We start from the raw sequence: 25596 nt of genomic DNA on the forward strand, positions 1-25596 counted from the left end.
TTTATTAAATCTGTATTAACAGTAGAATATGAAAGCAGTAGACACAGATCTTGTGTTCCCATCATGGAAAGCACATCTAATGTCATGTTAGAGCTCAAATAATCCTCAAGTTTTTAAACTTGCAAAGATGCTTATTGTGAATCTTCGTGTTTTTTTTTTCTTCTTTTTATATCTTGAAATTGAGGACCAGTTTGGATTGTGACATGGTCAGTCCTTGCTTTCTAAAAGAGTTGTTTGAGGATTAAGGTTTTAGGGCCAAGGGTCATTATGATAATAATTATGTATTGTAGTATGGTAGGGTTAAGGCAAGGGTTGGGTTAGTTGAGAGGGTTAAAGTTATATGGCTAGGGAATACATTACAGTCAATGAGGGTCCTCAAAAGCATAGAAGTTCGAGTGTGTGTTTGTGGTACGAACTGGGGCAGTTTGAGAGAGTTTGAGGCCCAAAGCAAAAACCAGTAGGACACCCTCTCTGTCTTGTTTTATGCAGTCATTGCTAATGAGACAAGAACTCCCTTCAAGATGAAGCCTAAGTACATTCTAAAGACATGAAAAATCTGATCTGAAGAAACCTTTTGCACTATTTCAGCTTTGTTTCGAATTTCTAGCATTTCTACTCTACTATATTTACTGTGCAGCTGAACCTGTAACTTAGAAATGGATTAAGAATGCATTTCTTTTTGGCATGGTTGTGCACATGTGTTCTACATGATAGTATGATTGCATCCTTGCATTTCTCGCACTCATTCTGTCTTACAGTAAAGTCATGTACTTTGCTTTCTCTTTCCATCTCTGGACATCGACCTGCATAAGATCCTAGTAGGCTCCGTAAATAAAAGGTGAAAAGCTATTCAACACTTTGTGTCATGGCCCTGGCTTGAACTGTGTCCCCAAGCAAACACTGCTTAGCATGTGTCACCCATTTTTTTATTTACTTCTCAGCCAACCCTTCCCCCTCCCTCCACATGCATTTTCTCCCTCTAAACACAAACAAAATAGGTTTTGTTGCCAACTCTCAAATGGGATCAAACCCAACCGCAGTTAAAAGGCTTAGGTTAATCAGATTTTCTCTGTGGTTCCAGCGAAAGCTAGACCTGAGCCAGGGAGCTCACACGCCATGAACGAGACTGGGTGATAACACAGCACACAACAGGAGACAATGGAATGCACTTCATTACCTTAGTAAACCGGGTGTTGATCTGACATATTAAGAGTGTGACAGTGAAGGCTGTGTGTATACAGCGTGTGTGGGTGTGTGCATGCATGTCTTTATTTAATTGTAACATGCGTCTCTGCAGGGACAGGCATGTGTGATTGTCTTTATTATATAATTTGTGGTAAACAGAAAGAGCAAGCAGATTCAGCTGAGACGGAAGGATGAACGGACAGGCAGACAGACAAGATAGATGCATTGATGGTTATCAGAGGTGGAAGTAACAAATTACAAGCACTCACGTTACTGTAATTGAGTAGCTTTTTTCGTGTACTTTTTTTATTACTGACTTTATTTTTCAAAGTCAGTAATTTTACTTTTACTTAAGTATGTTTTAAATGAAGTAAAGAAGTTTGCTACATTTGTACATCCATCCGTTACTGAGTAAATTATTTATTTTTACTTTGAAATGATCAGCGGGGAAAGAAACTGACTTGGACCAGACACCAATCAAATGCATCACATCAAAAACTGGCCAACAAAGTCAAATGTCATGTATTGCGCCAAAACAGTGGTGCCTGTTGATTTTCAAGGAGTCCGATCCAAAGGGGAGCTCCAGTTACACATCAAGTCGTATACAACATGCTAAATATGTCTGGAACACTGCATGTTAGAGACTTACTTTTTTTTTGCCCAGAAACTAACTGTTGTGCTTTCCTAACAAGGGCTCTGGTGTGATTGTATCTCTTTCAGAAGCTTTGTAATCCAGCCTTGAACTGCAGTGTCTTTTTGGAGACTTTGTAAAATAGTTCCATAATTATAAATCTGACAGTGAATGTCTTTTGTGATTCTTAATCAATGAATCCATGTTAAAAACAGTTGGCAGCCACAATGCCTTGGGTTGAGTCTGTCGACCAATCAGCGGATGTATTACTGACTTGTCGACCAATCAAAGGCTGTGTTTCTGACTGGCCATGTGTGTGGAAGCTCTGATCCACCTTATCCCCCTAATTATAACTGGAAGCTGAGGGCTACAGATTATGCAATAAGCATGGGATGCATGTGTAAGGTAGCCTTGGCAAAATGTGTTTATTATAAAAATCACTTTTTAAGTGAGCTACTTTTTACGTTTTCTTGAGTATTTTTTACACAAATACTTTTAATTTTACTTGAGTACAATTTCAGTCAAGTAATAGTACTTTAACTTGAGTAGGATATTTTAGTATTCTTTACACCTCTGATGGTTATGTGAGGAAAGGTTCTTTGTTTTGAATTTCAAGCCAAGCGATTTGACAGTTGATTCAGCTGAAAAATCACAGGTGTTGTGTTTGCTCTAATTAATTCTGCCAGTGTAGCAGACCAGTAAAGAAGGTGAAACAGGCTAGACACGGAACAAAGCAGTCATAACCCTTTTCAACTTCAGATTTCCTTTTCACAGAGGACAGATTAACTGAGCAAAGTGCACGTTCTCTGGGTCCGGAGGCATATACATAATGGAATGGATGGCAGCTCACTAGTGTGTGACGTTTATTCCAGGTGAAAGAAAAATGGACCTAATTATGCCTATTCCAAGAGCTGTTGCCCTGTCCAAGTTTCAAAATTGATTAACAACATTCTGGGGAGCTGATACCAAATTGAAGCTCATTTTACACGCAAACATCTGTTGGCTGATGCTTATATCTCTGGGCTCCTCCTTTGGCAGCTTATTTTACTGAATAAATAAGTACATCATAGGAAGCAGAAGACATCAAAGTGGTTCAACATATCAGGCAATAGCCCTCTGCTTCAATAGAACCCTCCAATTTTGACCCCTGAATTTATATTGTAAGGTAAGAGAACACCATAGAAAATCTTTGTGGGGAACCTTGTTGTCTTACACTTCATAGCAAGCTTCTATAGTATGTTTATTTTTATGTATGACTGTAAAATTGTCAGTTCCAAGCAGAAGCAGGTCCAAAAACTGTTTTCTGTCTTTATCATGAGTTCTGTCAATACTACTGTATAGATTAACAGACCTGCTATCAGATACAAAGACAATGAGATGAGATTTAATGTGACATTATTGACTATTATTAGTTTTATTCCAAACAGACACCTAGTGAACATGGTTCTATACAAGGCTGGAAACATATTAATCAATATTTGTGAAATATTCATTGAAGATGTTCTTTCAATGTGACAGGACATTGGCTTTATCCTCTGCATTACCCTGATTTGAGTTTTAAAATACACACTTAGTTCTATCTTACACCAGGCATGTATTTTATCAGGATATTTGTGTATATATGTGCTTGCAGGTACGTGTGAGTTTGTGTCAGAAAGCTACTCTGTGCTGCAGAGGCAGAATGAGGAGCATAAAATATGCATCCATTTATCATAGGCAGAGATTCATTCAGGCTGTGTGACATCTTGTTTCCTCCAAATGCCCAGACCTAGAGTGCATATATATGGTGTTTCTCAACAATACACAAATAAAAGAAACAGGGCAAGTGCTAGTTCGAATATTTGATGTGGCCAAATTGCGCTGATCGGACAGTTGCCAAACAACTTGATTACCTCTCAAGAGACCAAAGGGTTTTAGACAAGGGCAGAGAGCCAGCACCGCTGATTTTCTTATTGTGAGTATTGTGAACCAAAATTTCACTTATTGACAGGGAGAAATTCAACAGCATTAAGCTGACTTCTGGTTGCAAAGCAATTTTTTGGTTCAGCCTTGTTTATCCTGTCATTACCTAAACTTTTATTGGTCTCCCTTGAGTGGAGAAGTATATGTATGATATATGAGTTATTCATTAGTCAATTGATTTAGTCATTCACTTCTCTTCCCGAGTTGGAAGGCCAACAATAGAAAGGCTCTATGCTTGCCATTAATCAGGAAAAAAAGCCTTCAAACACCAGCTCTCAGCAACAGCGTAGACACAGCGAATCCCCGGGCCCAAAACATTTTCTTCACACTACTCACTCCATTTTTCAAAGGTAAAGATGCAGTGACTGACAACAACTAGTGGAAATCAGTTTTTTATATTATTCTGAAAATAACATGGAGGAGAAAATTGTTTCCCCCATGCCCCCCAGGGGTTACCCCTGAGGCTGAAAATGAGCGTTAGAAAGCCTTTGACCCAAGGCTAACACATTTTCATTCAATCTCGGCAGCCGACTCCAACAGAGCTCCCCACAACAACATACAAAAAGAGACTCTATAGAGAAGAGACAAAAACTGAGATTCAAAAATCGAGGAAAGAAATTAATGAAAATGAACAGATATTGTGAGATGCTCCTGTCATTTGTCTGCCCCTTCTCGATAGACATAAATAAAAAATATAGATAGATAGATAGATAGATAGATAGATAGATAGATAGATAGATAGATAGATAGATAGATATAGAAATAGCAAAACTGTTACAATGTCATATTCTCCTGTATGTACTTTTGAATCCCTTTCTGTGGTTTTTAATTACAGTGTGAAATATTTCACTGCATTTCTCTCTAATGAGAGCATTAAAAAACCTTTTCTTTTACAATGCTGAGAGGCAGCAATGATCTTTTTGCTGGAAGACTAATCATCTCTGTGTGATTAGGAGCTGAAGGTTAATGTGGGCTCTCACAGATGGGAGACAGAGCGAGATGGGAGTGAGGGAGATCAGACCAGACAATGTTCTAGAAAGGCGCAGGCGGGCGGCGTTGCAGAGGCACAGGGGGGCTATAAGTGGTTAAGATTCTGTGGATCAAGGGGAGGAGAGGCCTGAGCCTCATTATACATGTAAATGCAGCTTCCAGCAAGGAGGCCCCACTTTAAAGCCTTGTTTTTTTTTATTATTCCTTTGCTCTGCACATGATATTTGGGTCTAACTCAGCCCAGGGCCTGTTGACTATGTAAGGAGAATAAAACACCTTAATGACTGTGTCCATTTTTAATGGTAATCAGTGGAAATATCTGGCCTCCTATTAGATTGAAAATAACCGTGGTATTGCCTTTTGTCTTGATTTTTCACCCGCACTGTTTGATTGGTGCTAGGTAATGATGCATAAAAATCATTCTAGAATTTAATTTTGTCACCTGTTTGCCATTTAGGAATTAATGTTAATCTGTGCAAACAGCTGTATCACTGTTTATTGTATTCTTTGGAAAACAGTTTGTTTCTGGCTGTCTTTCTGACACTCTTTGGGAAATTGTGCCTTTCCCAAAAGCTGAGTTATAGATTGCCTTTGGTTTGAAGTGTTAGAGAGATAATAATGGGCAACTGAAATGATCCAAACCAGTATTATGGAAGTAATAAGGCAGTTATAGAAAGACAAGACACAGGCTGGGTGCGTATGAGTGGGACAACACATCAATACAAAAATATCTGTGATAAAATGTTCTAAACTCAATGTTTACTTACTGGCTTGTTCTGAAGCTTTTGACCATATCCTAGGGCCTTCTTCAGCGAGTAGAACTTGCTCAGGTATCATCATATGTCATAAGAGGGATATATGAGCATATGGAAGTGTATATTGGACTACATTCAAATGATAATGTAAACTCAAATAACACATACATATGTGGAACATTATAATGCTATTGTGGAATTACATTTTCATTTCAAGTTTTATTATTTGAATATAGTCCAGTATATGCTTCCATACAAACAGTTTGGAATGTTATAATGTGACCAAATGCGTATCACATGATGACACCTGAGCAACTTCCTTTTGCTAAAGAAAGCTGTGGGAAATGGTCATAAGCTCTGAAAAAAGGTTGTTTGTTAACCTTGAATTTAGAATATTCTATCACAGATACTGTATGTGTTCCCAAAGCCAAGAATGAATCTCCACTCCACAATATGACAATACATTGTGAAATAGTCTTTCGCTTCGATGCACTGGCACAGATATCACAATGTTAATTTGTGATACTGATGTACAGTTGTATCCTTCCTTTACTCATGACATTTTATCTTCAAACTCTTCTGCTTTCTGACAGTTCTGCCTTTTGCCCGTACATGACTTTTACATTTTAATGACAACAGTGTGTTAAAAAGGCTCAGACTCACTTTCATTGTTTTGTCCGTTACACATCGATAAAATCTTATATTTAAGTGACGGATATGTATCTTTGATGTTGAAACTTGATGTTGATGTCTAAATCAAGAATAATGCAGATAGAAGGAAGATATTACACATTCTACATCATTCGTGTTTTATAATAACCATACAGGCTATGTGTGAAGCAGAAACAGCTACTGATTTAAAGACAAGCCTGAGACCATACTACTATCTGTGACTCACCAATTTAGTCTAAATCAAATGAACTCACAGAACAAACTATACTAGTTCTCAGCATCAGACACCTTCATTGATGTTGATCCAAACAGTTCTTCTAACAATGTTTTCAGGGAAGATGGAAGTCAGAATCGAAAACTTTGTTTTTGCTTCTATACTGCTTGCTTGAGTGACTCACTTAAGATAAACCAGCTTTGAAAACATGTTTTTTTGGAAATTAAATGAACCAGTGAAAATTAATATTAATAATTGTTTACAACTTTATTATTCATCGTTTTTCTGTGTATTTTTACTTTAAAAATATTTTGTGTAATGTGTGAACTGATTTTAATGGAGATTGGTAAACTCCCATGTTTTTGTGTTAATTGTTTGTGTGAATTGTTTGTTTAAATGTATCTACTTCTTCCTACAGTATTTTTGTGATTATTGTGTATAATGCAACACAAAATCATTGATGTTCTAATATACTACCCACAGCTGAGTACATTTTAGCTCACTTCACATCAATAATTAGCTCTGAGTTTTGTACACCAACAAATGTTTTGTGCTTAATATTGTGAGGACTGTGCACTGTTTTTGTCGTATGTGTTGTGGTATGTGGACCCAAATGTAGATGACCGGGAAGCGGTATGAGGGTGAAGTAGCCAGATGGCTACAGTGTTTATTGGGGTGATGCGGCTTACAGACAGGTACAGGCGGACCAACTGGTAGGCATACAGGCAACAGGCAAATAGGCAGATACAGGTCCAGGTACAAGACTATGGGTTACCGGCTGGCAGTGGTGGAAACAAGGAAGAGAGTCCAATGAGGCTAAACAAATCCAATAAAGAACAGGCAAAGTTCAAAGTCCAGAATTCAGACACGGTCCAAGGGAGACAAAAAATCCAAACAGAACTCACTCACGGTAAGAATGCCAGGGAACTGGGCACGGGAACAAGGTACAACGAAAAGTGCACCAAACGGTGACACACCCGAATGACATGAACACACACAAGACAGGAACAAAAATGATCCGACACTGAACAAAGAAAAAGACCTGGACTAAATACCCTAAGGGAGGTGAGACAACGAGACACAGGTGCAAACAATCAAGGAAGGGCCAACAATCAAAACTGGAGGGAAAGCAAACAAAGACAGGAACACACTACAAAACAGGAACAGGAAATGACAAAAACTCAAACTATAACAAACTATAAGTTTTTGGTGCTGCCTTTAAAACTGAATAACCACAGGTACTATGTTTCTTTGTGGCATTGTTATAAATCTTTTTTTTTTTTTTGATGTAATGATGTTAATGTAATATATTAGTGCTTTGGTATAACACTGTTTTCAAGTGCCCTAACTCCTGCCGTCATCATCATCAACACTAATGAAATGGAGGTTCAGTCTGTGAAGCTACAGTAACTTGATCAGCACAACATTCTTCTTTAACTTGTTGCTCAACAAACAGAAATCATGAATTTGTTTTATCCATCTCATTTCCACTTTATTCATGTACAGATTAAATTCTTAGTGTGAAAATACAGAAATTATCACACAGAAATGATCTGATTTTAATATTGAATCAATAAAAACTTACCTGGCCTGGTTTGGCATCTTCACATATAGAGGCTTCGTATGGTGTGGCCAGTTCAGGAGGATTGTCATTTACATCCAGAATCCGAATACTCACTGCTGAGTGGGACGCCATGGTGTGGTTATCTACAGGAGAGACATAGAAAACATTTCAACAACATCGGTCTAGACACATTTTAATAGTGTAAAGTGCAGTGGCAGATATGTCTTTGCACGACATTCTAGCTGCATTTGCAACGTCAAAATATTAAGTGACTGACAGTGTGAAACAAATCACAATGAGCATAATGGTTCAACAAAGTAGGGGTAAGACCACCACACATAAAACCAGTGCCTGGCAACTGAATGACTGAGGTTGGGGTGTTTCTCAAGTAACGGGCTGTCTACATCAGAGGTGTTTCAGTCACAGTTTTCAGTTGTCCATCTTGAGAGCATCTGACAGATGCAGATATGCTTTTACTTTAATCAATAAAGCTGTCTACACAGGCTGCATAATGACCTGTGTTTCACTTGTGCTTTACACGCTGACACAATTTTCTTCAGACTTATGTGTGTAACTAGAGGGATTGTGTACTGGGCAGTGAGAGCTGCCAAAACACAACTGATCACACAGCAGTCCTTTGGCTGAACAGACCCCCTGAAAACATTGACAGAGGGTTGCAGCTGCTGCTGACATGCTGATTTTGCCATAAGAGGCTGGTGTAGACAAGGTGTAAGAGTCCATGGCCAATACTCTTAATGCTCTTCTTGTCCGTCTTCATGAGTTTGAGTGAGACAAGACTCAGATGGATGCAATTTTCTACAAGGAAGCAGGCACTTGGTTTGCCATTGTGGCTAAGTGTTGAAGGATTTTAATCTAATGCCTCTTCAAATTGCACCCATTACCTGAATAACACTTTCTGGCACCAGTGAGTGAAATGAAAATGGTACCAAAGATTCCATTTTTGTCTCTAGGTCCTCACTATCTAATAATGAAACTACAGTATTTAGCTGTTTAATAGTCTGAGTGTAAGAGGCACACCTCAGCACGATGATAATGACAAATAAATGCTTTTGACAAAATTGCAACTGTAGTGTTGTAATTATATTTTTTCATGCCATTTTCAACTAGATAAAACACAAGTAATAACACCACAATGTACTCTCAAGACATTTTTCCTAATGGGCCAGAATGTAAACGTGGGAGTGGAGAAGATTATATAATTAGTACAATCAAAACCTGCTTCAAATTAGTTTGACTTCTCCTTGAATCTTAATTCCCATTCTTAATCATATGATAATATCTAATGGAGTTTCCATTTTACTTGTAAAACACTATGTACAGTACAGAAGGGAGCCTGAAGCCCCTAGTGTGTGTGTGGGTATGTGAGAGGTGAGTTAGAGAGAGAGAGAGAACATTATCTCTGTGTTAAATAAGTGTTCTGGTTACTTCAAGTGTTGGTCTGGATATCCTGTGTGGTAGTTTTGGTGTTGACACTTCCTGTTTTATTTTATAGTAGTCTTCTTCCCTTGTGTGTCTTGTGTTTTTACTTCCTGTCTGTGCTTTCCCTCCAGTTTTGATTGTTGGTCCTCCCTTGATTGTTTGCACCTGTGTCTCGTTGTCTCACCTCCCCTTGGGTATTTAGTCTGGGTCTTTGTTCTGTGTCGGATCATTGTTATACACATGGTGTTGTTCCTTGCCAAGCCCTGTGATTGTGTTATCTTGGATTCTTTGTTCTCCTGTCGACCTTGTTTGGATTTTGGATTCTGGATTTTGGATTTTGCCTGTTCCCTTGTGTACTGTTTTTCTTCCTTGGACTCACGCCACTGCATTCCACCCAACAATAAACACGGTAGTTATTCGGCTACTTCACCCTGAGACCGCTTCTTTGTCATCTGCTTTTGGGTCCACATACCTCCATACAGCACCTCGCCTTACGACATCCTGGTTATTTAGAATACATAGCTTAAAAAAAAAATCAGTATACACAGCTGTCACCACCCAGTTCATGAACCCTACAGAAAATGTAACATGCAGCTACTGACAATTACCCAGTGGTGGAAAAACACACATAAAGCCTTGCAGTAAAAAAAGCTCCACTGAATGAATTTAAATAGTTGTAATTATGTAAATAGGCTATAGCAGATAGTTAAGTGCAATTAAGTGAACTCGCTCTTAAGAATGAGTACCTTCACATTGTGATATTACTGATGCATGTACTGTACATGTAAAAATTAAATTAACATTTTGATATGCTATCCCTATCTCACCAGTATTGATACATTTGGGTACAATTACAACTACTCAGTTAAGTTTAAGGAAATCTTATGGTTAAGGTTAAAGTTCACTGAAGTTAATAAAAGATCAGTTTTGGTTCAATACAATGGTTAAAATACAAAAACGTTGACTGTTGGTAGACCTCACAATACTTTTGTTTTTGCTACTGTTAATAAACATATGTAATTTCCATAAAGAACCAACACTCAACAAACAATATGCATTGTTTGAACTATTGCAAGGAAAAACTACAAATTGATAGTTTTAATAATGGTTAATGCTGTTGTTTCTGATAATTGCCACTTGGTCTTCTAATCAGACTGGACTGATGTCCTTAGAAAGACCCTCAACTTCTCTCTACAAAGTCAGTCTTTTATTCATAAGGATTTTGGTTCTCAATAGTCACTTCTCCTCTAATTTGTCTTCAAAGCAATTTTTAAAAGTATTGTTCCATAAAGAAGACATTAAGCCTTAAAGAGTGACATGTTTGGAGCAGACTGTCGTCCATAAAACCGTCCATATAGATCATTTGTGCAAGCAGCTTATTATGACCCATGTTTATGTTTATTGTAGTATGCGACCTCCAGTGGTCGTGGCAATCATGGGAGCAAACCAGGAATACAGGTGACATAGTATAAAGAGCTAGAAAGTCTTATGGAGGTGGTGGGGTGGACGGATGGCACAAAGAAACAAAGGACTTTCACCCAGGAGATGGGGTTTGTGTCCCTGGGTGACATGTTCGCATTTGGATTTTCTGGTTCTTGTCATTTGTCACAAGATGATGTCAAGGGTAAACTTCAAGCTTCAGAAAGTACGACAGAAACCTACAGGTGAACTCAGAGGCACTATGTCAATGATTTTCTTCCATCTATGTGCAGAACAGATGACAGAAATGGCGACCTCTGACATACAGGTGGGCCACAAGCTGGATAGAAGAAAAAGACAAGACAGGTTTACCAAAGACAGCCAGGGAAACCGATAATCAACAGCTTTTTGCTGGCAAATTCTCAGGCTCTCTCCCTCTATCACACAGTTCTGCCCAACAGTGGCACAGCAGTTAATGAGAATGCTGGTCTCAACTAATAGCATAATCCTCACATCAATGCAGGGTTTTAATTGACTGCTTTTTGCCCGAGCAGCAAGAACATAAATGCACAGAGAGCTCCACCAGTGCTAGATATTGCCTCTCTTCTTCTAATTTCGTCTTCACATTATGCTGCCGTCCCCGCTGTCCCAGATTGAAAACCAGCAATCATCAGATGTTACACATTTTACATTTCAATTCCCAGAATTGAAAACAGATGAGACAATGTGAGAATGCCCCGCCTCTACCCACCCCAAACTCCCTCTGTGGGGAGAAAGAGTTATTCAGTGAGACAGGTTCATTCATCTGGACCAAGTGGCGCTGTTCTAAATCTGTCTGCAGATAGAGACGAAGAATAAAAGGATTTCAACAGATTATTGGCATGCTCTGCATCTGTGCAGCACTCACCAGCTGTTGCAAATCTTTCAGAATGACTGTATAGTAGATCTCTCATGGACTGAATTAAACTGACATAACTTCAGGGAGGACAGATAAAGGATGTGAGAGTGTGTGTGTACATGTCTTTGCATACATGTGAGTGCCTGCATGTGTGTGTGGGTGTGTGTCGGGAGTGTCATGCTCCTTGTAACCACATGGTTCATCTTCTTTGCTGGAGGAAACAGTTTGGTTTGAAATGTCACTTTTTTCAGGAGGGGAAAACGAAGATAGAAAAGTCAACAGTGTCTGCTTTTCTTAGGGTCTGCTGGTCTCTTTACTGAGCCAGAGGCCTGGCCACGTAGCCACAGAGGCTACAAAGTATTACAGTCATTTTTCTTCAATTGTTTAGTTCCAATTTTACACAGACTCAGTGTCCAACCAAAATCTCTTTATTACAGTTTGAGTTTTTGTGTGTTTAAGAACGAATAACAGCTCTAACTGTCCCCCATGTAAACAAAACATTTCAAGACCCTCCAAACACAGTAAATAATTGAACATATTCACTAAAACTGTCAAATTATATGGTACACGCATAAAAGAAAAATGAACATTCACAAAGACAAAGGTTTTCACAAAAGCTAACAGATTCAGGTGTTGGTTCCCATATGCAGTGACAGCCACTCATATTCCATTAGAAGCCAATCCAGCCAACAAATAAGGAAAATAATTTTCACCACTATCAAGATTAGGTTTAGCAACTGGGAATATGCACGTCTGATACACCAAGGAGAATCCAAACATGCTTCTAAATGCATAGGTTTTCTTTGTGCTTTGCCAGCCGCTTTTCACCCATTTCCATGACAAAAAAACCTGAGAGGACCAAATGAATAACAATAATTTTGCTAAACACCAAAGACATACATAAAATCCCAATCCATCTAAACACCAATTGAGCACAAACAACTTGATTTCACTTCTACCTGTGTTAACATGAATATGTTAATATGTTAATATGTTAATGTTAACATATTAACATCAGAGAGACATCAGAGAGATAGCTTGTGAGATAAGAAACTGATCGACCCAAGCAACCAATTAGAGTGACCCAGAGACATGCTCAGTATAAACGCTATATGAAAAATACTATACACACTAATTCATGCTTCATAAATATCATAAAAGCAGATGACGGTATGAAAAAAAACTTTACTAGCATTGACATTAGTCATTCAAACTTTACCCAGATTTATATTCCTTGGGAAGCTTTGTCTAACAATGTTACATGTGAAGTTTTGTATCAATGCTGGAAGTTTAGAGTCGCTGTAATCCTAAAACAATGACCTCTTGAATAAACTTGTTACAAGGTGAGCTAGGATACAGTTTAGTACGTTTTGACCATTCTGACAGAAACACTCTCAGTCTCCTCGCTCTCCTCTTGAGGTACTCATTCAGTGTTGATAAGTCATGAGGTGCCTTTTTTTTCACTGATGTCAAGACACATGTCATGATGTAATACAACACTGTTTTATCAATATCACTCTTATAGAACTGGGTAAGAGTTGCCCTTTCCAAAAAAGGAAATCTTCAGCGTCCTTTGTTTGTTTGAAAACAGAGACATAAACTGCTGGTCATCATAAACTCATAGTGTCTTTGCCAACACATGTCTGTTGTGAAGGGGCTTTTTTTACCACATCTTTAGCACCCCTTCTATGATGGACAAAATATTACCTATTATTACACTATTGTAAGACATATTATTGTAACATCATGTTATTGATTTAAATGAGTAAGTCAACATGTCACCTTTAGCTAATAGCAATCCTCTTGACCAATCAGTGAAGGCCTTATACAGAAACAGTTTCATAACAGTCAAATGAGTAATAATAATGAATTCAATAATGTGATTATGAACATGCTGCACACCAGTGGTGGCTGCATCAAGTCTCTGTGTTTCATGAAAATTCACTGTGTGGGGTTTGAATCATCACTGGACAGACAATGAAGCAATCAAACAGAAAGTTCACTTTATATTCCTCCCAGTGAATGCTACTACTACTCTATAAAGCACATCACTACACAACAAACAACAAAATCTAGATAACCCTGATGCCAGTGCCACATCTATGTAACCATTCATCTTTACAATATTCTGAGACAAATACAATGAAAGTGAGCAACTCTGTGGCCTTGAGTGCCAGATATTTCCCATAAGCACTCTATGCATGACCACTATTTGAAAAATGAATTATGTCAACCTACCAAATGTACAAAGCAAACAACAGTTTGTGTATTTAGGATCTCCTCCTCCTCAGCAACTACACTGACAGTAAGGACATGTGATGGATTATATAAGAGGACAGACCACATCAGCCAGGTCACAAACTCTGGTCCCTGATTACACATTATTACATCTCCCCACCCTTGTTGACAGATGTGCTTTGCACTACATTCATCCGAACAGAGCACTTTAAACCCTCTGTGGTGCATAATTTGTGAAATACAAAAAGCAAAAAAAAAAATTAACATCTGTACTTCTAGTTCTGTACTTTGTTACCAAATTTAATCTCATTTTGACTCCCAGTTTAATGTGAACCACGTATTGTACTCCGCAAATAGGACTTGTTTTTTTTTCGCTTTGCTCTTTAAATCTATTTTTCTTTCATTTTCCAACTTTGATTGAAAATAGACACTTATCTCCCTTCACAATGTTGCAACAATTGAGTGATTCATTTGGAGTCGGAGAGAATGATGTTCTAACGCCATAAAAATCAAACAGTTTGCATTTGTTTGCCTGACAGCAAGTGGGAAAAGTTATGCTGTAGAAAATGTCTCTTCCCTGCAACAGTGCAAGAGATAAAGACTTTCCAGCTACTTCGGTATCTTTTTGCCCTCAGGGTGATGCTCTTTTTTCCCCACCTACCTGTCTGGGTAAAAAAGCAGTTTTGCACGGTGATATCATACTTGCTATCAGTTCTCGAAAATTATATGTCACTCTAACTTACCCCGATATGTTTTTATGGAGAAGACTGTCAGGCAGTGCAAGTACCCCGGCTAGTGACAGTGCAGTTAAATGCTCCTCCTGTACTGAGGAGGTTCTGGGTTCTCTGGAAGGGAGACAAGTGCTATACAGATGAGAGGTTGTTTCGTCTTTTACAGTGACAATGTCTGCAGGAAGAGATGGTAGCGGGTGCTACTTTTAATTGGGTGAATTTGAAGACATGCTGTGTGTGCATGTGTGTATTTTTATGTTTGATTGGTGGGATATCATCACAGTGCAGTCTGCTCATAGTCTTAGTCCACAGACACATATGCGTTAATTGACATTTACTGTGTTTCTTGGAGTTTTGTAGCCGGGGTTAATCCTAGGGCACCGACTCCGAGCATTGTCAGAAAGCTGTTGTCACTTGTCCAATACTGATACAGTGGCAATACAATAGTTCAAAGGTCAGTAATGGACTGTGGGAATAATTAAGGGTTGTGCCACAAAATTCTAGTTTTAACAATGTCCTCAGACAAGTTGACCTTGTGGCTCTCCAGCCTTAATGAGCAGAGGGACCCAACAAAAAAAGAAGAACAAAATCATTATGGAGAAAATGAAGTCCTTACTTAAAATATTCTAGCTTGCTGCTTCACAAGTCCCATCCCCCCTCTGTTCCCATCTCTCTTGTGGCCTTTTTTCTTTCTATGTCTCTCCTTTTTTTTTTCTTTCTGTCCTGTCCTGTCTGTGCGTCTACAGCTCTCAGGACTCCGTGCACTAACAGGCGATAAAGAAACATTCTGGATGGGAATTCTGATGGCGTTGACCACTGACTCTGTCTGTCCGGATGTTTCCTTGGAAAGCAATGTGAGAGGCTTTATCTATCAAGTGCAGGCATGTGTTTATGTCTGATATCGGAAGGGTTAGGACCGCTTTAAATGTTCAATTAACATTAAAATGTGCCTATGACATAATACAAAGAGGCAGAGCACAAAAGCACCCAAATTGCTCTGGGAATTACAGCTCGAAAAAAAAAAACTCTAGTCTAATTTTGTCTTAATGTTTGTGTTGGGTGAGACTGCTTACTATTCAGTTTAGGCTGTATTGATTATTGGAATAATCTCAGTCTGAGGCTATATGCGAGAGGAACAAATATGAAGACATTTTAAAATCAGCTTTATTTATGTGCATTGTTTTCTTCTTCCTCCTTGTGTGCGATGGTGGATACCAGTTAGATGCAGAATGTAATCTCCTCTGCTTTCACTGCAATCCCAAAATCACTTCATCTGTATGAGATTGAAAAAGTGGGGAATACCAGGCTTCCTCCTTTCTCAAGTTTATTTCTAATGGTGTATAGTAATAACTTCCCAGCTCCCCCAAGTTATTACATTCTTCATTTTCTTTGCAATGACAAAAGGAACCAATGAGATGAAAAAATATAAGCTCTTCCGTCGGTGTCAGTGATATGTTTGTCAGCTCTAAGACAAGCGATAAAATGATGACTATATTTTCACGCTGGTATCAGAAAGATGACTATCACCGCATGGATGGCTACCACGAAGACTATGACATCCTTGATGGGTTGGCTTTTTAGATAACCTGCCACATGTACACCAGGACAATGTTCCCAGTCTGTATCTCTCAAGTGTGATCACAAAATATTACATTAATCTTATACTCTATTAAGTTTTCTTTTTTTTAAATTACATTCTTTGCTTTTTGTCTCTTATATTATTTATTTGGCAAATAAATCAGCAAATCATGGGCATGTCCATAATAGACCATGTCTATTAAAAAAAGGTAAACATAAACATGTGTTTGAAACATGAGTTTCAACAACAATGTTACAGTGTCGTTAAACTTTTATCATTCCAGTATAGATGTCCTAAGTCCCAGTTCCAATCACTGACAGCCACAGATCAGATGTGAGCCCACACATTCTGTCCCCAATCACATGAGGACAATAATATTAGAGAAGTGGCCAAATCAGTCTTATCTTTCTGAAAATGTCTCATATCAGATGACTCATTTAGGCTAGTTAGGAGATAATGCTGTGATGTTTCATCATGAATTGCCTATTAAATACAGGTGTGTTCACTTCTTCATTTTTACCTGAGGAAGACCATCTGTGGCTGAAACGTTATATCACTCATGTCCACATGAAATAAAAGTAGTTTTTTTTCGTGTGCATAATTTAGTCTCTACTTTTCTGTTCCTCTTCATCAGGCTACACCAATGAGCACGACTAGTTAACCGCTTGCACACCGTTAGCTTGAATATTTACATTACGGCAGAAAGCAGGAGTAGTAGTAGTTTTGAAGCACTATACACTCCCTGACAAAAGTCTTGTCGCCTATCCAAGTTGTAGGAACAACAAATAATAACTTGACTTCTAGTTGATCATTTGGAATCAGAAGTGGCTTATATGAAAGGCAAAGGCCTGTAGATTATGCTTATTTTACCAAAATATAATCTTATCATGCCTTGATTTTTAATTATTTTATTAGGAAAGAAAGGTCAGACTTTGCTTAGACAAAAGTCTTGTCACATAAAATAATTAAAAATCAAGGCATGATAAGATTATATTTTGGTAAAATAAGCATAATCTAGAGGCCTTTGCCTTTCATATAAGCCACTTCTGATTCCAAATGATCAACTAGAAGTCAAGTTATTATTTGTTGTTCCTACAACTTGGATAGGCGACTTTTGTCAGGGAGTGTATACTATGTGTATATATTATTAAACTTATTAGCATTAACACAACAGACACTTAGCCTACTGCTCTCTGTCAGGTCAGTGTCAGCATGGTTCATTGATGTACTGATTTCACAACCAGAGCCTGCTGTATTGTGTGCTGTTGATTAGTCTGTAAATATTAGCTGCAAGTGCTATTTGAAAGCCATACTCCTGCTGTAGCTTCAGCTATTATGCTGCTTTGAACAGAGTCATGCAGAAGTGTGGCTGCGGTAGGATAACAGAGCACCAGCAGACCTGGGACCAGCTGACCACCTGCCTCTTAATGGATCATGAATGCAAGCATAATTTACTTAAAAGAGTTACTTTTGAGTACATGTAACGGAGTAAATGTAACTTGTCAGGTGATAGGACAACAAATAAATCTAAACTAAAAAGAAGTTATTATGTTTTCTTATTACGTAAACATGTTTACATTAGTAATGTTTGTTAACTAATGTTTGTTAACAATATTTTCAATTATGACCGTTTAAGAAATACATAAAATGCTTATTTTTCATCCACAAGTCAAAAAAGCACCAGTGGATGCTGCGGTATGTAAAACTGCATCTTACACAAATTAATTCCATTAAACGAGTTATTAATCCATTTGCATCCAATGACACTGTATCTTGTTCTCAGATGATACATTTTGTTTACAACAAACTCTTGTGTCCATTTAAGTGCTGTTCTACTACTGTACATTACTTTCTGATTCCCTGTCTTTCTCAAAGCTAAAAGCCACAACACTCTGCTGTTAAAATGTGCCAAAAGCTTTGGTAGCTAATGACGCACAGCCGTTTGAGGTTGTCTGTCACCCCTTATCACCCCTGGTGGGAGTCAGCAAATGTTGGACAGCTAATTCAATTTGTACAGTCTTCATCACTGACAGGGACTGGGTGTAGACAAAGCTTGCCAATCATAAGAGCAATTTCAACTTTCTTATTTTAAAAGTTGGGCAATGAACATGTTCTCTCTTAGAGCGATTTCAATTGCCCCTCATCTAGGGAGAGGATGGATTAGTTTCAGCAACTTTCAGAAATTTTGGCAAGGTGTAAAAGTCATAAGATAATAAATAATATCACACTCTTCCCAGCAGTATGAAGATTTGCAAATCCTATGTGTGGTACGCTCAATTTGAAATGGGAAGCAATATACCTGCTTCTACAGCCTTCACAGTGATATTGTGCCAGCCTGCAGTTTCTCGGTCCAATATCTTGCCCAGTGTGATGGCACCCGAATCAGGATCGATATGGAAGATCATCTCCTGGTCTGTGGTCCGATCGATGGAGAACCTGTAACAACAGACACAAAAAATAAAATATAGATGTTGAGAAAGAGAAGCAGTAAGTGAGAGCAAGGAGAGAGAGTCAATAATTATACAGGAATTTCAGTTTTTAAGTAATTTAATTAAGGTATCTGTATTTTTTTTTCATAAAAGCTTAACAAGGACTTGGAGTTGACTTTGGGCTACAATTAATAATAACAATTTATTCAGAAGGGACCAGGGTTAAAGTAATTATATTTTAAAGGCATTTGCTGGAGACTTGTCGCAGATCCTGTGACCCTAAGAACACTGTGTCCCTTAACTGCAAGCAGCTATATGGTGACTCCTTCTTTCCTTATTCAGAACAAGAAAATAAACATTAAATTTTCATTGTGCACTTTAGAAAAACCACAAATGCATCTTTCCTTCTTTTTGGGTACTTGGTGCCCTGAAAAGATTGGTGAGTCAACAAATCTGCTGAAAGGTGTCTTTGTTCTTAGTTCTTCTAACCTACCACACACACACACACACACACACACACACACACACACACACACACACACACTGGCTTTGTGCCCACATAAATCATAATAAAGTACCATGGGCATTATAAGCACATGCCAGCATTTTCCCAGGTCTCATGAGAATGATGGTCACTTGTAGATATAAAACATAATGTCAAGAGAAGTACAGTGGTGTGCAAAAGTGTTTGCCCCCTTCCTGATTTCTTATTTTTTTTTTACATGTTAGTCACATTTAAATGTTTCAGATCATCAAACAAATTTAAATATAAGTCAAAGATAACACAAGTAAACACAAAATGCAGTTTTTAAATGAAGGTTGTTATTATTAAGGGAAAACAAAATCCAAACCTACATGGCCTTGTGTGAAAAAGTGATTGCCCCCTAGACCTAATAACTGGTTGGGCCACCCTTAGCAGCAACAACTGCAATCAAGCATTTGCGATAACTTGCAATGAGTCTTTTACAGCGCTGTGGAGGAATTTTGGCCCACTCATCTTTGCAGAATTGTTGTAATTCAGCCACATTGGAGGGTTTTCGAGGATGAACTTCCTTTTTAAGGTCATGCCACAGCATCTCAATAGGATTCAGGTCAGGACTTTGACTAGGCCACTCCAAAGTCTTCATTTTGTTCTTCTTCTTCGTCTGTCAGCCTCATTAGAATGCTGTATCAAATTCACATCTGAATCCATATATGGTTCGGCTATTATGCAACAGATGTTGAATAAACATTCGCAAACAGTTTGCTCAACTTATCTCCACTAGGCCACTCCAAAGTCTTCATTTTGTACTTCTTCAGCCATTCAGAGACCCCACAACAACATCCAAAGAACTGCAGGCCTCACTTGCCTGCAGTCAATTTCTCTAGCCACACCCAGGCCTGATTACTGCCACACCTGTTCTCAATCAACAAATCACTTAAATAGGACCTGCCTGACAAAGTGAAGTAGACCAAAAGATCTTCAAAAGCTAGACATCATGCCGAGAGAAGAAATTCAGGAACAAATGAGAAAGAAAGTGATTGAGATCTTTCAGTCTGGAAAAGGTTATAAAGCCATTTCTAAAGCTTTGGGACTCCAGCGAACCACAGTGAGAGCCATTATCCATAAATGGCAAAAACATGGAACAGTGGTGAACCTTCCCAGGAGTGGCCGGCCGACCAAAATTACCCCAAGAGCGCAGTGACGACTCATCCAAGAGGTCATACAAGACCCCACAACAACATTCAAAGAACTGCAGGCCTCACTTGCCTCAGTTAAGGTCAGCGTTCATGACTCCACCATAAGAAAGAGACTGGGCAAAAATGGCCTGCATGGCAGAGTTCCAAGACGAAAACCACTGCCTAGCAAAAAGAACATTAAGGCTCGTCTCATTTTTGCCAGAAAACATCTTGATGATCCCCAAGACTTTTGGGAAAATACTCTGTGGACTGACAAGACAAACGTTGAACTTTTTGGAAGATGTGTGTCCCATTACATTTGGTGTAAAAGTAACACTGCATTTCAGAAAAAGAACATCATACCAACAGTAAAATATGGTGGTGGTAGTGTGATGGTCTGGGCCTGTTTTGCTGCTTCATGACCTGGAAGACTTGCTGTGATAAATGGAACCATGAATTCTGCAGGCTACCAAACTCCTGAAGGAGAATGTCTGTCCATTGGTTTGTAACCTCAAGCTGATGCTCATGCTTGATTGCAGTTGTTGCTGCTAAGGGTGGCCCAACCAGTTATTAGGTCTAGGGGGCAATCACTTTTTCACACAGGGCCATGTAGGTTTGGATTTTGTTTTCCCTTAATAATAACAACCTTCATTTAAAAACTGCATTTTGTGTTTACTTGTGTTATCTTTGACTTATATTTAAATTTGTTTGATGATCTGAAACATTTAAGTGCGACAAACATGCAAAAAAATAAGAAATCAGGAAGGGGGCAAACACTTTTGCACACCACTTTATATGCTAAACTGATGAAGAACAACAAATGGATTAAATAGGTTTTTGATCACACATTAATTTATACAATAGCGTGGGTTTAAAATTGCAGTTGCATTTGTATTTAATTCATATCACCAAATGTCAATAAATTGTTACGGACAGAGAGGCAGGGGACACCGATAAGGAGACAGATGTAGGTTTATTTGGATTATTGCCAGAACAGACAGGTGAGCAGGTATGGAAATGGGTAAGTCTGTAGGAGGTTAAGACTCACTGGCGTGTAGGTTGCTGGAGAGGTATGTAGGGGGAATAAAGAATATCATGTTTAGTCCTTCGATTAACGAGGTCGGACAAATGGCTGAGGTGAGTGCTGGGCTTTTATGCCGTCTATGATTAGGTGCTGATGGGGAGCAGGAGTGTGATAGGGAGCAGGTGTGGATGATTAACAGATGGTGGAGCCTGGCGTATCCGTGACATTACCCCCCCCCTCCACGGCCAGCTCCCGATGGCCTAAAAACCCCTTGGGTGGGCAACCCGGGGCCTGGACAGATGTGGAGTTGGGAGCCTCGGACAATCAATCAGGGGCCTGGACAGTGGCAGTACAGCCGAGCTGCTGGGTGGTGGTGCAGGCGAGCTGCTGGGCGGCGGTGCAGGCGAGCAGCGGGGTGGCAGTGCAGGCGAGCAGTGATGCAGATGAGCTGCTGGGTGGCGGTGCAGGCGAGCAGCTTGGCGGCTGGGCAGCGGTGCAGGCGAGTAGCTGGTTAGTAGGCTGAAGACTGGAAGGTCGGGGTGTAGGCTGATGATTGGCAGGCTGGAGTGTTGACTGAGGACTGGCAGACCGGAGTGCAATCTGGTGACTGCGTGGATTTGGCCCTGTGGGCTGCTTGTCTAGCACCAGTGGATAGAGCCACAGGACACCGTTGCTATCCACCAACAAATCAAAGAAGGGCGCCGGTCTGGCCCTTGGCATGGTGTAACGTGAGGTGACGGAGCAACTAAGGGAGTGCTGGTTATAATCCTTGGGTAAGGGTCCCACCTTCTGTTACGGACAGAGAGGCAGGAGACACCGATAGGGAGACAGATGTAGGTTGGATTATTGCCAGAACAGACAGGTGAGCAGGTATGGAGATGGGGAAGTCTGTAGGAGGGAAGTCTCACTGGTGTGAAGATCGCTGGAGAGTGAGGTCGCTGGAGACGGAGGTCGCTGGAGAGTATGTTGGGGGAATAAAGAATATCATGTGGAGTCCTTTGATTAACGAGGTCGGACAACTGGTTGAGGTGAGTGCTGGGCTTTTATGCCGTCTGTGATCAGGTGCTGATGGGGAGCAGGAGTGTGATAGGGAGCAGGTGTGGGTGATTAACAGACGGTGGAGCCTGGCGTTTCCGTGACATAAATAAAGTGATTCTGATTATTAACTCCAGGAGGACAAATATTTCTTCTACTGTTTATTAGTCATTGTGTAACTACATTTGGATAGAAGTACCTCAAGATAACCAATTTTTGAAATGAGATGTTGTCAGTTCACATGAAAATCAACTCTTTAAAATGACACCATGGCATTGAACCACACAGTGTTTAAGATACTGAACTGAGGTTACAAACTTCCAGACAGACAATCATACGGCCTACATGTATGTGTATGTGCTTTGATGTATCTGTCTGTGTACAACCCTGTTACATCTAAAATTAACATGCAGTGATTAGATTTGGCTGGATTCCATTTACACATGCCATTGACATTTAAACAGTATGAACAGTATAAACATTAAAATTTGACTGATTTGATTTCTCCCTCCTTTAGCTAACTAGCTATTAACAGATACTCAGGCAGATTCCTTCCTGAGGGCAGGGCTTATGTAACACAGAGTAGCTTAAATTTCTAGTTCCCGTCCCATTTTTTTCTTCTGGATGGGAGCCGAAACGTCTTGATTCTGAAAACAGTGTCCAGATGACTACGACTGAAACCTTTTCTACGATAGAACACTCCTGGACGAATAAGGGACTACACCGTCTCCTTCCTTACCAAACCTCAAATAGTGCAGCACAATACTTTTATTTTTTCTTAGAAATTGGATTCAGATGACAGATTTGACAGAAATACAGTCTAAAATAAATAAACCTCTTAATTGTTTTTTTCCATCCTTGTCTCCCCACATGCCTACCATTATTCAAAAGAAAACAAAAAATGAACCTTGAAAAAATGAAAAATGAAAAGTTTTTGTGTGATGGGAGTGGGGGGACATAACCATGATTTTAGTCTGTTAACAATCCCTTTACACATAAACAATGAGTCTCACACCATCAGAATCAAAACCCCCTTTCTTTCAAACCCAATCCGGCTGCATTACTAATCCCAAACTTGGCTGCTGCACACATAGTTTTCTGCACCCCCATCATAGGCAAAGTAGTTTTTTTAATTTATGTCCTTTAAACTAGACAATAATTGTTTTATCTTGTTTGTTTTTAATTTAACAGCATCTTTTGACAAGTGCATCTAAGCACTCTGCCAGTTGTTTGATAACCTGGTTGAATCCTTGTCAGACTTTCTTAGTTTTAGTTGTAGGAGTGATTAAACCACTCCTTGCAACTTGTTTTTATTGTGGCAGAATGAATCTCTCACCAATAAAAGGTGGCCTTGCAGATCAGATCAGCTTGCATATTTTGTACTATAACCTTATCACTAAGGGTGCATGATTATGCAGAGTTCAGAGGGTATGTTGCCTAATGCCAGAGGCCATTAGCTTGCTAACTTTGCCCAGTAGGTGGCTCCTGGGCAACCTCTCCCTTCTCTTTAACTCACTCATTCACTTACTCAAACACATGCACATGCATAAACACATTCATATATGCTTAGACACATATCACACACTTTCAGCTCCAGGCTGCCAAGACGCTGGTGAACGACAGCGCTGCCATTGTGTTGTACTTTATTATACCTGGAACTCTGAGCCTCATGCATTTTTAATCAAGATAATTTGCACAGGCACTACGTGTGTTGGTGTATACTGTCAGTGAGACTGTCTTAGGCCTCATCTACATTCCCCTCTCACACTGCAATTGCTCTTCTGTGGACATATAAACCACAGACCTTGGTACAGAAGATTACCAGATGATATTGTTTTTTATCACACACAGTGATCTGAGAGAAAAAAGGAGATGTATAGTACACCTTCATCCATCGTACAAGTCCCACCATTCACCGTTTGCTTGGGCTTTCACTCTATCGTCAAGAGGAATTGTTAAAAAAAAGATTTTGCCTATAAGCCCATCAGCTACCTATGTATTTATTACTAGTGACTTCTAGTTCTAGTCACATTTTTCATAGTACAAATTTTGTTCTAACAATAAAAATGAATCTACAGTGGTAAAGTAATATACAGTAGATGCGGGATGCAGTGATGGTGGGCTTGTGGAATGGCTGCCCACATTGCAGTGCTGTAGTGTCCCTTCAAAGCCACATAAAAATGAGGTACTCATTGTCATGCAAAACTTTTCTTTGTAATGCTGTATATCACATTTAGCAGTAATCTTTCCACAGCAATATTTCATTACCAATGATTTGGTTGATATATTTCATCAGGCTGCCTACTGTTGTGAAAAGCAGCTGTGTACCTACAGTATCATAGTACTGTTTTAATCTTGTCTCTACATTTTCATAAATGTTTTATATGCCACATTTTTAACACAGCCAAAATTTAATATTATTAATCAAATCATGCATGTATACCTGTACAACCTCAGTGCCATTGGGTCAGAAACAATTCTCTCCTTTAAAGCTCCAGTCGGCTCTAGCCATTATATTTTAAGTAATGGTAGTTTGCATTCCAGTGTGGACCATGATTGCGTTAACACATTGTCCTATGTTATCCATGAACAGTATACACCAATCAGGGTTTGGGATTTTAAAAACCATGAGAGACCCAAGTAAACTTCATCACTCTATGCAACAGTTTACATGTAACTCATGTGATTAAAAGTTAGCCATAACCTTTTTTTCCTGAAACAACAAGTAGCTTAAGTCTGATATGCATTCTACCATTTTCAACAGTATTATGCATTTTTCTTTTTGGTGAAGTTAGATCCCTTGCTGTACCTGACAGGTTTATTCTTCACATCTGGATCCCTGGCTGTAACAATGCCAACCAACGCTCCTACTTTGGCATCCTCCTGCACTTCCATGATAGCGCCTTCTGCTGGTTGAAAGATGGGTGGCTCATCCATGTCCGACACGCTGACCTGGACAATGGTCTGGTCTCGGAAGGAACCCAGGCCCACGAAACGAGGGTCAGCATGCTTATTTACTGCCTCCACCACAACACTGTGTGTGCGTTTGCTCTCGAAGTCCAGCGACTGAAAGAAAAACAAGATTCTGTTTCAAGAACTGTTTCATTACACAATAAGTTATTTAGAGTGACACCATGCTCAGTACTGAAACTGAAGGCCAGAAGCTATATT

At 39.3% G+C, this 25596-nt stretch overlaps 1 protein-coding gene across 2 annotated transcripts in view; it reads right to left on the reverse strand.

Annotated features, from left to right (window-relative positions):
- Positions 1-25596, reverse strand: part of LOC122864017 (cadherin-22-like) — a 164341-nt gene that overhangs the window by 21649 nt on the left and 117096 nt on the right. For both annotated transcript variants that reach the window (XM_044171013.1, XM_044171021.1), the window contains 3 exons: positions 25235-25491; positions 18578-18714; positions 7995-8116 (listed from right to left, as the gene is read on the reverse strand). In XM_044171013.1, the coding sequence (XP_044026948.1) occupies positions 7995-8116; positions 18578-18714; positions 25235-25491 (516 nt within the window). The remainder of the gene's footprint in view (positions 1-7994; positions 8117-18577; positions 18715-25234; positions 25492-25596) is intronic.

Source organism: Siniperca chuatsi, linkage group LG2, assembly GCF_020085105.1.
Source record: "Siniperca chuatsi isolate FFG_IHB_CAS linkage group LG2, ASM2008510v1, whole genome shotgun sequence".
Classification (NCBI taxonomy): domain Eukaryota; kingdom Metazoa; phylum Chordata; class Actinopteri; order Centrarchiformes; family Sinipercidae; genus Siniperca; species Siniperca chuatsi.